Here is a 14,937-nt window from a genome sequence, read left to right on the forward strand (position 1 = left end):
TGACATGGCACAGCTTTTGCCTTGAGGCATTTACTGACCAGTAAGCATTTTTCTAGAGGTTGAGGAGCTGAGCCACAGAGAAGCTGACAGAAAAGCTGTGGCTGAGGGACTGGACTGTGGATAAAGCAGAGTTTTAGGCGGTCTCATGGGTAAGATGGAACAAAAATGGAAGTTCAGTGCCCACCAGGTAGGTGGGTTTCCTGTAAATACTGCCAGGTTTTCAGTTGGGACCCCTGAAGACTTATACTCTCAGAATAAGAACTAACAAAATAAACCCGTCTGTTAAAACCAAAGCCCAGCTTTCTATCACCCATCTCAGACTAAATTAAGATGGCCTGTCCTTATGCTAAAGTGAAATAAATCATTTCTGGAGGAAAATAATATCATCCTGTATAAAATAGTAACTGGGTAATTCCTTCTTGCATTTCAGACCTTCCTTCTGAGATGATTTTTCTCCTTGCAGAGGTGCAATCTATCAAAGTTCTTTTAGTGAGAGTTTATTGGTTTATCCCAGTTTTTATTCCTCTTAAAATGTTTTTAGCCTATTTTAAAATGGGCAAAAGACATGAATAACACCTCACCAAAGAAGAGGTACAGATGGCAAATAAGCATATGAAAAATGCTCAAAATTTTATGTCATTATGGAATTGCAAATTAAAATAACAAGATACCACTACACATCTCTTAGGATGGCCAAACTCCAAAACACCAAGTGCTAGAAGGATGTAGAGCAACAGGAACTCTCATTCATTGCTGGTGGGAATGCAAAATGATACAGTGACTTTGTTTTTGATTTTGTTTTTCTTCCAGTTTTACTGAGTGTAATTGACATACAGCACTGTATAAGTTTAAGGTGTACGGCATAATGGTTTGACTTACATACACCATGAAATGATTATCACAATAAGTTTAGTGAAATCCATCATCTCACGTAGATACAAAATTAAAGAAATAGGAAAAAAATTTTTCCCTTGGCGTGAGAACTCTTAGGGTCTACTCTCTTAACAACTTTCATACATAATGTACAGCAGTGTTAATTATATTTATCATGTTATACATTACACCCCTAGTACTTATTTATCTAAAAACTAGAAGTTTGTACCTTTTGATTACCTTCATCCAATTCCCCCTGCCCCCAGTACAGCCACTTTGGAAGACAGTTTGGCATTTTCTAATAAAAACTAATACAGTCCAACAATCATGCTCCTTGGTATTTACATAAATGAGTTGAAAATGTATATCCACACAAAATCCTGCACACAAATATTTACAGCAGCTTTATTTATAATTGCCAAAACTTAGAAACAACCAAGATGTTTTTCACTAGATGAATGGATAAATAATTGTGGTACATCCAGATAATGGAATATTATTCAGCACTAAAAAGAAATGAACTATCAAACTATGAAAAGACATGGAGGAACCTTAAATGCATATTACTAAGTGAAAGGAGCCAATCTGGAGAGGGTACATACTGTATGATTCCAACCATATGACATTTGGAAAATGTAAAACTATGGAAACGGTAACAATATTAGTGATTTCCACAACCTAAGCGCCCATCATCGGATGAATGGATAAAGAAGATGTGGCACATATACACAATGGAATATTACTCAGCCTTAAAAAGAAATGAAATTGAGCTATTTGTAATGAGATGGATAGACCTAGAATCTGTCATACAGAGTGAAGTAAGTCAGAAAGAAAAAGACAAATACCGTATGCTAACACATATATATGGAATTTAAGGGAAAAAAATGTCATGAAGAACCTAGGGGTAAGATAGGAATAAAGACGCAGACCTACTGGAGAACGGACTTAAGGATATGGGGAGGGGGAAGGGTGAGTTTTGACAGGGCGAGAGAGAGTCATGGACATATACACACTAACAAACGTAGTAAGGTAGATAGCTGGGGGGAAGCAGCCGCAAGGCACAGGGATATTAGCTCGGTGCTTTGGAACAGCCTGGAAGGGTGGGATGGGGAGAGTGGGAGGGAGGGAGACGCAAGAGGGAAGACATATGGGAACATATGTATATGTATAGCTGATTCACTTTGTTGTAAAGCAGAAACTAACACACCATTGTAAAGCAATTATACCCCAATAAAGATGTTAAAAAAAAAAAAAAATTAAATCATCAAAAAAAAAAAAAAAAAAAAATATTAGTGATTTCCAGGGCTTAGGAGGGAGGGAGGGATGAAAAGGTGGAGCCAGGAGATTTTTAGGACAGTGAAAGTATTCTGTATGACACCATAATGGCAGATGCATGTTATTATACATTTGCCAAAAGTTGTAAAACATACACCAAGAGTGAAGCCTAATGTAAACTTCGGGTGATAATGATAAGCTGTATAGGTTCATAGATCATAAAAACTGTACCACTCTGGTGGGAAATGTGGATAGTGGTGGAGGCTGTGCATGTGTAGGGTCAGAGAGTATATGGGAAATCTGTACTTTCTGTTCAATTTTGCTATGAACCTAAAACTGCCCTAAAAAGTAAACTCAATTTAAAAAAAATGTTTTTAGTTCATCCTTATTTTTGAAGGAAATTTTCACTGATCGTAGAATTCTAGATTAACAGTTTTTTCTAGCATTTTGAATATAACACTGTGCTGTTTCTGGGCTTTAATTTTTTGCTGTTGAGAAAATAGCTCTCACTCTAATTATAAATTCTTTGTAGGCAATCTATCTTTTCTCTCTGGCTGCTCTTAAGTTTTTTTTTCCCCCTTGGTGTTTTAGGCTTTTGCTATATGTATCTAGGTATTGATTTCTTTTCATTTATCCTGCTTGATTCACTAGATGTCCTGAAGCCATGGATTGGTGTTTTCATCAACAGTGGAAAATTCTCAGCCATTGTCTCCTCATATATTTCCTCTTCCCCATTCTCTTTGCTCTTTCTGGAACTCTGATTAGATGCATGTGAGATGTTCTCATTTTATCCTCAGTATCTCCTACGGCTTCTTCCTATGGGTGTTGGGGATCCTGAGGAATGGCTGCTCAGCTCTGTTTCCTAAGTGGCACTGAGAATGGATTGCAGAGTAGAAGGAAGGGAAGCCGTCTGGCATTTGCCTTGGACTTTGTTTAGGGTCACCTATAATAGGGAACTTTCTCAGTGAGAAATACTCACCAGGACTTGGGCCCACAGGGGAGTGCAGCTTCTGGCTCTGGGGCTGCGCACATACCAGGGTGCCATGAGGTTCGCCTGACCTGCCTGAGAGGCCCTCACAGAAGCTACTTTGTGGGAATGTCCATGATGCACTACATCAGAAAAACCCTGGGGCCTCCCGAGTTGGTTTTTCCACACATGTGTCAGCACTTTGTTTTTCAGATGTACAGCCTGCTGTTTCTAACTTCTGTGGGTTCCTAAAATGGAGGGAACATGGGATCTGTCTGCTCCTTGTGGAGGTAAGCCTCCGTATCATCCCAGATGCTAGAGGAAAATGTTTCTTTTTAAAGTGTATTATGGACTGAATTGTATTCTCCAAAATTTGTATGTTGAAGCCCTAATGCCTGGTACCTCAGAATGTGACTGAACTTAGAGCCAGGGCTTTTAAAGGAGTAAATAAGTTGATCAGCCTTCTTTTCTACTTCACTGATTTCTTAAGGCCAAGAGAATATGACTTCCTCAGAAATTAAGGGAGAAAAAAAAAAAAAAAGAAATTATGGGAGGGTTGGAATGAGACATACCAGGGTTTGAATCCCAGCTGTATCACTTATTAGCTGTGTAACCTTGGCCAATAATTTAAACTCTCTGAGCCTTTGATTCCATATCATAAAAAAAGAATAATTTTATCTCACATTGGCTTGTGATGAGAATTAATTGAGATAGTGATATAAAATGTCTAAGGAAGTCCTAACCACAGTAAACGGTCAGTAGACGGTAGTTTGGTTCCCTCCCTTGACAAAACATTGGAACATTGCGAACATCTGTTGAGGGTCTATTGTGTTAGATATTAGTGTTACTCTTTAATATGTCTGATTCTCCTGTCTTTCTGAGCACATGAAAGAATTGTATTTCCCCCCACCCCTCGAAGTTACTCATGGCACTGTGACTTGATCTAACCAATGTGATTTAAGTGGATGTTTTTAAGAACTGAGGTGTGATTCTCCAGGGGAATGGCAACAGCAATTACTGATAGGGCAGTACCATGGGATGGAAGCATCCTGGAACACTGAGCCAACACGTGGAGGACAGCTGCTCTGCAGGGCTGCCCAGACCACACCCATAGTGTGATTAAGAAACTTTTGTTGTGTCCTTCTGCTGGGATTCAGAGGTGATTTATTACTATAGCATCATGTAGATGATTCTGACTGATATATATTCAGAGTTGTATAAGGTAGATCTGAAAATATTACAATATAAAAACAAGAGCTCTGACAGAGGAATGTCCAGAGTAATGCAGGACACCTAATACTACTGGGAGTAATAGTCAGGGAGAGAATCAAAAGAGGAGGTAGTATTGGAGCCAGACTGTGAGAGCCAAGATAGAGGGATGGATGAAAACATCCAAAGGGCAATTGCATGTTCCCCACGTGGGAAAAGACAGATGTACTGAGACAGTGTGGGCAAAGGCACAGAGGTATAAAAACTCCTGGGTATTCTGGGAAGAATAAGAGCTAGCATACCCTACAGAACTTCTCCCCAGTTTTCCACGTAGAACATTTCTTCATAGAACATATAGGCCTTTCAGGACTTCCCTGGTGGTCCAGTGGTTAAGAATCTGCCTTCCAAGGCAGGGGACTCAGGTTTGATCCCAGGTCGGAGAACTGAGATCCCACATGCCACGGGGCAACTACTAAGCCCACACACCACAACTAGAGAGCCTGCGAGCCGCAGCTACAGAGTCCACATGCTCTGGAGCTCGCATGCCAAAACTAGAGAGAAGCCCGTGCAACACAGGGAAAGATCCCACGTGCCGCAACTAAGACCCAACACAGCCAAAATGAATAAATAAATAAATATTTTTAAAAAAAGATCTGTAATAAAGAACTAATAGAAAAAGAAAAAAAAAAGAACATATATGCCTATCAATACAATCCTTTTCTACCAATACTTACATAGGGAAAATATTAGATATATGTCCCCCAAACTCAATGCATTTTTAAACAAAGTAATGAGGGAGGGACCTCAACAGAGAAAGCCTTTAGGTTTATTCCAAATATATTGGTAGCATATCAAAGTTCACAGAAGACAATTGGAAAGGCTCTGAATGTCAACTAAAGGGACATGTAGCATGTTATATGGATAAAGAGGCCATATTAATGGTTTAGTGATCAGGAAGTACAGTTTTAAATATTTTACATCCTTATTTTACCACAATTTATTAAATAAAGAAATACAGAAATATAAATTTAAAAATATTTTACAACCTAACATGTTAGCTTGTTGCTTATACACAGGAATTTTACTGTGTTTTGTGTTTTATGCTTGGAAAATTGGTTGAGGATTTTGGATTGAGATGTAATGCATGAAAAATTTTCCCATTTAAATAATGAGAATGAGGCTCCTGGTTAGCATTTTCTTGCCAGCAATGTTTAGTGAGAGATGCCCGTATTTCTGAATGGCAGGGCTTGGAGGGGACAAAGGTATGACCTGTGAAGGAGATGGACCTGAGAGCCAGAGGTTTTTATGCCCAGAAGTGACATATAGCCGTGAGTGTATTTTATCAAAAGCCCTGACTTGACAGTCATGAGGAGAGCCTAAAGTAGGGAGCTGGTGATGGCTTGAGTCTAGGTGAGAGGCAAGGGCCTCAACTGAGGCAGTGGGGATGGAGAGGGGGAATTGGAGAGACATTTCAGAGGCTGAATGGTGGATGGAATGGCACAGAGGGTACAAGTCAGGGAGTCTTCCAGAAAGGTGATGAGAAGGTAGTCATGGTTATGTTAGCCAAATAGGGAACCTCAAAGGAAGAGGAGAAAGAAGGACAAGGAGGACCAGCAGCAGCAGGTTTGAGGGGATGAGGATGGATTACAAAGAGGGACTTTGGTTTTAGATGCATTGTGTTGAGGTGTTCTCTGGAAAGGTTCCTCTGTGGCCCTCCAAAACCCAGCCTAATGTTTCACTCTGGCTCCTCCCACTGGGCAATAACAGCGTCATCACTAAGAGCACAAATAGATGCTCTTTTATTGGGATAAGCTTTGAGAGGAAAAGCAAGATTCATGAAAGCTTTCCTGTAACCTGGAGCCTGCCAAATCCCTCTCCTTTGATGCCCTAGGTTCTGGAGCCCCACATTAGTCAGGCTAGGTGAGGGAGCAGTTGATATAACTTGTAAGAAGCCCACTCTTTCTGTCCAGGGACCATCTGGTTGGCATTGCTTTTACAGGGAAAGTAGAATCAGCTGGAGAATCATTGTTTCTGCCTTAAAAATCGTTGGTGGGTCTAAGAAGTCCCATTTTGGTTAGTTTCATACAGCCCTGTTTGTGTTCGGCTTCTCTGAGATGGTAGATTGGTAAGAGTTCATTAGTGGGACTTTAGGATATTCCAGCCTTAAATCCACAATAACTATATTGGACCTTGATAAAAAAGTGGGAAAATGACTTTTTTTTTCCTGCCAAATTAATTTTACTTTTATTTTAATGAAGTTATAGTTGATTTACAGTATTAATTTCAGGTGTACAACATAGTGATTCCAAATTTTTCAAAATTCTATTATGGAGTATAATAGATTATACTCCATTTATAGTAATTATAAAATATTGACTGTTTTCCCTGTGCTGTACAATATATCCTTGTAGCTTACTTATTTTATACATAGTAGTTTGTGCCTCTTAATCCCCTATCCCCATATTACCCCCCTTCCCCTCCCCACTGTTTGTTCTCTATATCTGTGAGTCTGTTTCTTTTTTGTTACATTCACTTGTTTGTTTAACTTTTTAGATTCCACATATAAGTGATAACATACAGTATTTGTCTTTCTCTGTCTGACTTATTTCACTAAGCCTAATACCCTCCAGGTCCATCCATGTTACAAATGGCAAAATTTCATTCTTTTTTATGGCTGAGTAGTATTCCATTGTACATATATATCAATATATACACCACATCTTCTTTATCCATTCATCTGTTGATGGACACTTAAGTTGCTTCCGTATTTTGACTAGAAAATGACCTTTTTTGAGAGAGAATATAAGTTTACAAGGGCAGGGAATTTTGTCTTTTTTATTCACTGATGAATCTTAGTCCCTAGAACAGTCCTGGAACATATGGGAGCTCAATAAATATTTGCTGAATTGAATTAAATTGACATTCAGTCTCTTCTCAAATTGAGTTTCCGGTTTGCTGTCAGTTTCGAGAACAGTCAGTGTAGTACTGTGCTGACACCTCTTCATCATCTCATCCCCAGCTCTTGGGGCTTGGTGGGTGCACAAGTTGGGAGCCTAAGCCACAGCAGAGTGCTGACTACCATGCCTGTGTTTGTGCTGGAAGGGAAATATGTCTTCTTGCACAAAAGGACTTGCATTCTCCCACCTGGGAATCTGTGTCTGACTGCCCTGGCCCCTCTCCCACACCCAGAAACAGTAGGAGAGCAGTTGCTTCACACAAGCAGTCAAGCGCAACACATGCAATCTATGCAGACAATGCCCAGGGTAATGGCACCATCTGTAAGGCCCTGTAGCACATGGCCACAACTGTCTCCCAGCATGCAGTAGGGCCTGTGATCAGTAAGCGAAGGAAGGAATTAATGGCATAGCTGAATATTGTTACTGGGCCTCTCCTCCAGGTCTCAGTTTTAAAATATATCTTAAAGAACGTATTTTCTGAATCCTTAAGAAATTTACTCAAGTAGAGGAACTTCGAATTATGGTACTGATAGTCATAAACAGGCAGATTGGAGTGTTATTCTGCCTAATGCTGCTCTGCCCCTGGGAATACAGATGGTGGGCACCTCTAGAACCCAGCCTCCCCAATATAACTGCCTACCAGTGCTTCTCTGACCATTGTTATGGCACAAAGTCAGGTGAGGTGAAGAACCCCCAGGTCACAGTGCTCTGGGCTCCACAAGGAGCGTTTCTTCCCCAAACTGGCAGTGGGATTGGCCTGTCACATTCTTCTCATAGGCTGGGAAGAGACCTAGATACAGATTCCTACACTGCTCTCCTCCCCAGGGGAAGCCGTGAAACTCATTTTAATTCTCTGGCCAGTTCTGGAAGGCCCTTATAATCATTCATTCACCACCTCCCATTTTACCTGCACCAACCTAGGCTCTGGGTATACCATGGAGAGGAAACCAGGCCCCAGCCCCTGCCCATGTCCCTGCTACCCCCTTCCCCACTAAGTCCTGCTAGATCTCATCCACCCATGGTATGCCTAGCAACCTGTGACTTCTGCCACCTGGAAGATGGGAATGCTCTCCAAACCTGGTGTGTTCTCACACAGACTGTGCTCACTTCAGAAGTCAGACAAAGACCAGCAACAAATTGAACCAGAGTTGTCTATTTTTGTTTTATTGGAACATAGCCTAAGGTGAAATAAATATTAATTTTCCAAGTTCTCAATTATTTCATAAATAATATTAAGTTAACAGACATTTTACAGAATGTTATGTTAAATAAGATAGATAAAAGTATATATCTATTTTGCTTAGAGCAAACTGATGGAAAATACTTCAATGATTCTGATATCTGAAATACAGCTCAAATATTTTGTTTTTATACTTTCTGTCTGTGTGAGGTAGCAGTATGCCTGAAATATTTACTTTGCCTCTGAAGTTTCATTACACTGAATATTAAGGCCCCACCCTTGGCTGGCCCTCATCCTTGTTGCAGTAAAACATCCTTCTTCTCCTCCAGAATCTTTCGCTACAGTGAGACAGGTTGGTCTCAACTTTCCGTTGTCCACTCGGTGTTTATCACCTTAAGAAAAGTTTGCAGGTAGTCTAGGAATTGTTTTACTCTCCATCTTTCTCCTCCACACTTCTTCTGTGAAAAGAGTAGACAGTAAGTATTGTAGGAAAACTGTCAATTCTTGTAAACATAGGCAGAGCCAGACAAATATACTTAAGTTTCCACTAAATGTTTTTAACTTACTCTTTGGAGGTCTATTATGTATTCTTTTATTAAAAACAAGTTTTGGAATAGTTTTTCCACGGCATCCCCTTGCGCAGTTTGATTCTTCAGTGTGTCTATTCCCTGAAAGACTTCTTTAATGCATAGTTCGTGCTAAATGAGGAAGATTTAAAAACTATAAATAATCAAAACAAGGTATAAAAATTTAGTTCCAGAAGTTAGTTGTGTTGTTTACATGAGTTCTCTTCTCCAAAGAATATTTTACTTGTTCCTTTTCCAAGTGGCAAACCACTTCACACTGAGCTATAATTTCCAAAAGTAGATAAAGTTTATATAACTACTGAGGAGTTTTACAAATGATATAAATTAACTCCTTAACTGAAATTAAAATGTTTAGGAAGTATAATGCAACTACAATACTGATTGAGCTCCCATGAGTTTCCTTTTTTAGTTCTAGCTGGTAATTTTATTCTATTTAGACTAATGAAATCATATATTTTACATTTTAATACAACCATGACATACTCCAAATGTATACAATTCCATTATATGGTCATAATAATTTAAATATGTGGAAATGACACATATATTAATATAGGGCATTCATTGTATATTTTAATGTCTACTGACCATAATTTTAAAAATATACACCTAACTTGCTAAACTTTCAGAAAGACATGAGAGTGAGAGGAAAGCCATAGATAGAGTTGAATGGAGACTAGGAGGCCCCTCTCACCCAGTATGGAATTCTTCTGGAAAGAAGCACTATTTACAATAGCCAAGACATGGAAGTAACCAAAATGTCCATCGACAAATGAATGGATAAAGAAGATGTGGTACATATATACAATGGAATACTACTCAGCCATAAAAAAATGAAATAATGCCATTTGCAGCAACATGGATGGACCTAGAATTATCATACTAAGGGAAGTCAGAAAGAGAAAGACAAATACCATATGATATCACTTATATGTGGAATCTTAAAAAATGATACAAAGGAACTAATTTCCAAAGCAGAAACAGACTCACAGACATAGAAAACAAACTTATGGTTACCAAAGGGGAAAGGTGGCGGGGGGGATAAATTAGGAATTTGAGAGTAGCATATACACACTACTATATATAAACTAGATAAACAACAAGGACCTACTGTATAGCACAGGGAACTCTACTCAATATTTTATAATAATCTATATGGGAAAAGAATCTGAAAAATAATATATATATAAAACTGAATCACTTTGCTGTATACCTGAAATTAACACAACATTGTAAATCACCTATACTTCAATTTAAAAAGTAAATAAATTTTAAAAAGCATATAGCAAAGAAAAAGACATTAAATACCTAAAAAAAAAAAAAAAAAGAGTGCCTTACATGAGGCTCTTTGAGATGGAGAACTGACAACATCACCAAAGGGCCTGATCCACTTGTTTAATGAATTCTACTTGTAAAGTTATTCCTAATATTTATAAGTACATACATTTGCATCCACACACACAAAAACAAAATGGAGAAAATTAAATCATTCCAGTGATAACTAATGCTTTATAGCTTAAAATATGAAATTTACTTATTCACTCAATCATTTATCAAATCTTGATTTAACTTACATTTGTATGTTCGGGAGTAGGAATCATCAAGTTCTGAAAAGGAAAGAAAATACATTCATGTTTAAAGCACTCTAGCATTCATAACTTTTAGTAAAATCATCAAGTTCTGAAAAGGAAAGAAAATACATTCATGTTTAAAGCACGCTAGCATTCATAACTTTTAGTAAAATTCTTGTTAGTAATATGGTTATCAATTATATAGTACTAACACTCTCATAATTTCATGATTAATGACAGATCTTTAAAAATTAGCCACCACAAATGATTACCTATATATTTTAAAGACTGTAGGAATCAAAAAGAAAATTACCCCGTCACCTATCAGCAGAGTTTGATGAGTGGAGAGCAGTGTCAAGGTCTCTGCCACCAGTCTATTCATGGGACTTTCTACAGCAATGACACAAATGTAGACAGCTCCAAGAGCCAGCAAACTCAAATGCAGAAGCATTCTCATGGCTCTGAAATGTTGAGCGTTTGCCTTGGCAAAGAAAGTGCATAGTACAAGATTTCATCCCCAACCAATTTATTCTCTCTCTTTGAGGAAATGAATAATTTCTAACAATCAGATAGAGAATGCTTAATAATGGCATATAGTGAAACTGTTTCCAATGCCTGTACCTTAAAAAATAATTTTACTTTTATCTTTTAATAATAATAAAAATCCCTATTTTTCACCTTTAAAAACATTTTCTATTACAAAAGAAAATCCTTAGGTGGATACATCATTGCCCCACACTTGCATTTCTTAAAATCAGAAGATTGAATTTCCTTTTAAAAGATTTGTGTAAAAAGAAGTATAATGTAAGCCACTAAATAGAATTTTATGCTAAAATATGTAAATATTGAGAATTTCTTTTCACGTCAAGTAAACTCTAATGCAGTTGTAGCCAGGTTGATCTGTCTTAAAAGGAATTGAAAATACTGGTGACTGAAGATGGTGATTAGAGCAGAGACCATCAAAACCTAGCTGGGTCAAGTTGTGTTCACTGGGGTCTCAAGTTGTGTTCACTGGGGTCCTTTCTGTTGCCAGTGATCAAAAACCTAACCCAAACTGGTTGAAGCCAAATGGGGGATTTGTTAGCTCATACAACCAAATGATCCAGGGTCGAGGCTCCTTTATGTTGCTTACCTCAGTGACCATTGTCTTCATTCTCAGGCAGTGACCCATTCTTGGGTCACTGTGGACCCAAGATGATGTCCAACCTCCTGAATCTATATGTACCCTGTTCATGAGCCTTAGGAGAAAGCAAATTGTGTTTTTCTGATTGCTCAATTAAAAGTCCAAGAATTTAGCCTTGTTCACCCTTGATCCCATGTTCACCCTTGAACTGTGGCCAGGGGTATGAGATATACTAATTGATTCTCCCTGGAGCTGGAGATGGGCTTCATCCCACCCAAACTTCATACCTGAGAAATTTGGGGTCCTAGGTAGTAGTAAGAGGGACCTAGATGCTAGGAAGGCAACCAAAAAACATCCGTCACAGCCACATAACATATGGGCATGGCCTCTCCTTCACATCCCACAAGGGTGGGAGTGTCCTTTCACACCCTGGGTGGGCCATGTATGAATAGGTGTGATCAGGGGAATCAGCCTTTGTGTACCTTAGGCTCTGACCTATAATCCCAGAAGGGAGCAAATGAGGCCCCCTTCTAGACCACACACTTCCTTCTTCCCTGGCCTTAGCACACATAATGGAAGTGTAAGCCATTGCTTATAATGGAGAGTTTCAGTGAGCATCCCAAAGTGGTTCTGTGTTGGTGGCCTGGAAGCCTGGCTTTAGGACTACCTTGACTATCTAGCACAGATTGTACCAAATATGAATTGTTACCTAGAATCCTTTTCCAAAGCTGGATGTAGTTCTGTATGTGAAGTAGAGGCATCTAGGAGGTAGACAAGCCTTTTATTTTATTTTTTAAAGATTTATTTATTATTTATTTATTTTAGGCTGCGTTGGGTCTTAGTTGCGGCATGCAGGATCTTTGTTGAGGCATGCGGGATCTTTCCTTGCAGCGCGGACTTCTGTGGCGTGTAGGTTTTCTCTTCTCTAATTGTGGCACACAGGCTCCATGGCGCGTGGGCGCTGTAGTTATGGTGCCCAGGCTCTAGTTGAGGCACGCGGGCTCAGTAGTTGTGTCGCGCGGGCTTAGTTGCCCCGTGGCATGTGGGATCTTAGTTCCCTGACCAGGGATTGAACTCACGTCTCCTGCATTGTAAGGCAGATTCTTTACCACTGGACCACCAGGGAAGTCCTGTCAAGCCTTTTACATGGGGGTAGTCACAGCTCTGCACAGGTGGGATAAAAGTAGTATGGGACTTTAGTGGCAGCCTTCCTGTACCATGTCTGGTTTTGTTTGTGCTAAAGTTTTGGACTCTTGGTTAGACATGCCTGGTTTGAACACTTGAAAGACCTTTTCCTTGAGACTGCAGGAGTGACCGTGGCTTGCTGCAGGAGTGAGGTAGGAATCACAATAGACTGGATCAAGGTGCTCTTAAAATGATGCTTTCAAAATCAAAGCTGAATTCTGGCAGAGCCTTCTCTCCCCAGATAGAGAGAGTTTGTTCTGGTTCTCCTCAACTCCTTTGGGCTACACAGAGGAAGTGTGGGCTTAGATGAAGGTTTCAGAGGAACTGCCAAGTGACTTGTTATTTTAGTACCTTAAATACGTGAAGTTCTGAGTTTTAAACTTCTCTCTGCAGGGAATCTAGGTGGTGGAGGATTGAGACACCACTGTACTAGTGTTCACTAAGCAGGAGAAAACTCACCAACGACTCACTATTTTTAGGGAGTCATGCTGGCTATGAAAATGAGTGAGATGGGCAAGGTGTGACAACAGCACAGATGGTGGGGCTGCAGAAAACTGCAGCAGAGTGACCTGTCTCCAGGTGGCAAGTACTGGTCAGCTCCAGCTGACTGTTGCCATGTGACACCCTTGGACTTATGTTGCCAAATCATCCAATTTTTCAAAGAAGCCAGATTATTATGTATAATCTCCTCATTTTTAAATGTTGGCAATTCATAGTTGTAAGAACCATAGAGGGTGCTATTTTGCAGTCTCTGATCTATAGTATAACTGTGGGTCCCTATTGGAGGGCAAGTTATTTAAAAATCCTCCTATTCAAAATTATGTATCTTCAAAAATGTTTTAATTGTGGTAAAATACATGTAACATAAAACATAACATCTTAACCATTTTTAAGTATACAGTTCAGTAGTGTTGAGTATGTTCATAATGTTGTACAATCCATCTCCAGAACGCTTTTTATCTTGCAAAGCTCTGTACCCATTAAACAACTCTCCGTTTTCCCCCTCCCTCCCAGCCCCTGGCAACCACGCTTCTACTTTCTGTCTCTATGAATTTGATTATTCTAGGTAACTCAGATAAGTAGAATCATATAGTATTTGTCATTTACTGACTGGCTTATTTCACGTAGGATAGTGTCCTCAACGTTCATCCATCTTGTAGCATGTGGCAGAGTTTCCTTCCTTTTTTTTTTTTTTTGGCCTCACCGCAAGGCTTATGGGGGATCTCAATTCCCTGACCAGGGATTGAACCTGGGCCACGCCAGTGAAAGCCTGGAATCCTAACCACTAGGCCACCGGGGAACTCCCCTTCCCTTTTAAGGTGGAATAATCTTCCATTGTATGCATATACCACATTTTGTTTATCCGTTTATTTATCAATGGACATTTGGGTTGCTTCCATCTTTTGGCTATTGTGGATAATGCCATTATGAACATGAGTGTACAAAATTACATTTCTTACAATGTTTTCATAAGTCAATAACTATTCCTCTATTAGTCTGATCTCCCTAACCTGATTGCAAACTCTCTGAGCAGGGACCATAAAATAACGTATTTGAAAGAGGTTTATTAATGTTAACCTGCAAACAAAAGTTAATAATTTTAATCTCCTACTTGCAGGAGATTACTTGCAGAATTACTTGCAGAATTCCAAGTAATTTTTGTAGATATTGTAGCCTCAAGGAAATGAAGCATAATTCTCTTTAAGTGTGGGATACACTTAAAGTAACTGTGGAATACAATTCATTTTAAAGTGTGCAGTCTGGAAGGGGGATTATGAGAGGAGTAACTTTGCAATGGAGAAACCCGACAAACCTCAGCCAGGTGATCAAGGTCAACATCAACAGTGATAACTCATGTTAGAAGCATGTTCCCTTAACATGATGTAATGAGAATGGCATTTCATCTCTGCGGTCTTCCTCCCCAAAACTTATAACCTCTGTCTAACCATGAGAAAAATATTACACATACCCAAATTGAAGGACAAAATACCTGAAAAGTACTCTGTAAAA

The 14,937-nt window shown here is 39.2% G+C and overlaps 1 protein-coding gene across 1 annotated transcript; it reads right to left on the reverse strand.

Annotated features, from left to right (window-relative positions):
* Nucleotides 1-8,695: 8,695 nt before the first annotated feature.
* IL5 (interleukin 5) lies at nucleotides 8,696-11,108 on the reverse strand. The gene is made up of 4 exons (XM_065874254.1): nucleotides 10,933-11,108; nucleotides 10,623-10,655; nucleotides 9,028-9,159; nucleotides 8,696-8,919 (listed from the first exon to the last, which is right to left on the reverse strand). The coding sequence occupies exons 1-4, from the start codon at nucleotides 11,074-11,076 to the stop codon at nucleotides 8,821-8,823; spliced, it is 408 nt and encodes a 135-aa protein (XP_065730326.1). The 5' UTR covers nucleotides 11,077-11,108; the 3' UTR covers nucleotides 8,696-8,820.
* Nucleotides 11,109-14,937: the final 3,829 nt, after the last annotated feature.

This window comes from Phocoena phocoena, chromosome 3, assembly GCF_963924675.1.
Source record: "Phocoena phocoena chromosome 3, mPhoPho1.1, whole genome shotgun sequence".
NCBI lineage: Eukaryota > Metazoa > Chordata > Mammalia > Artiodactyla > Phocoenidae > Phocoena > Phocoena phocoena.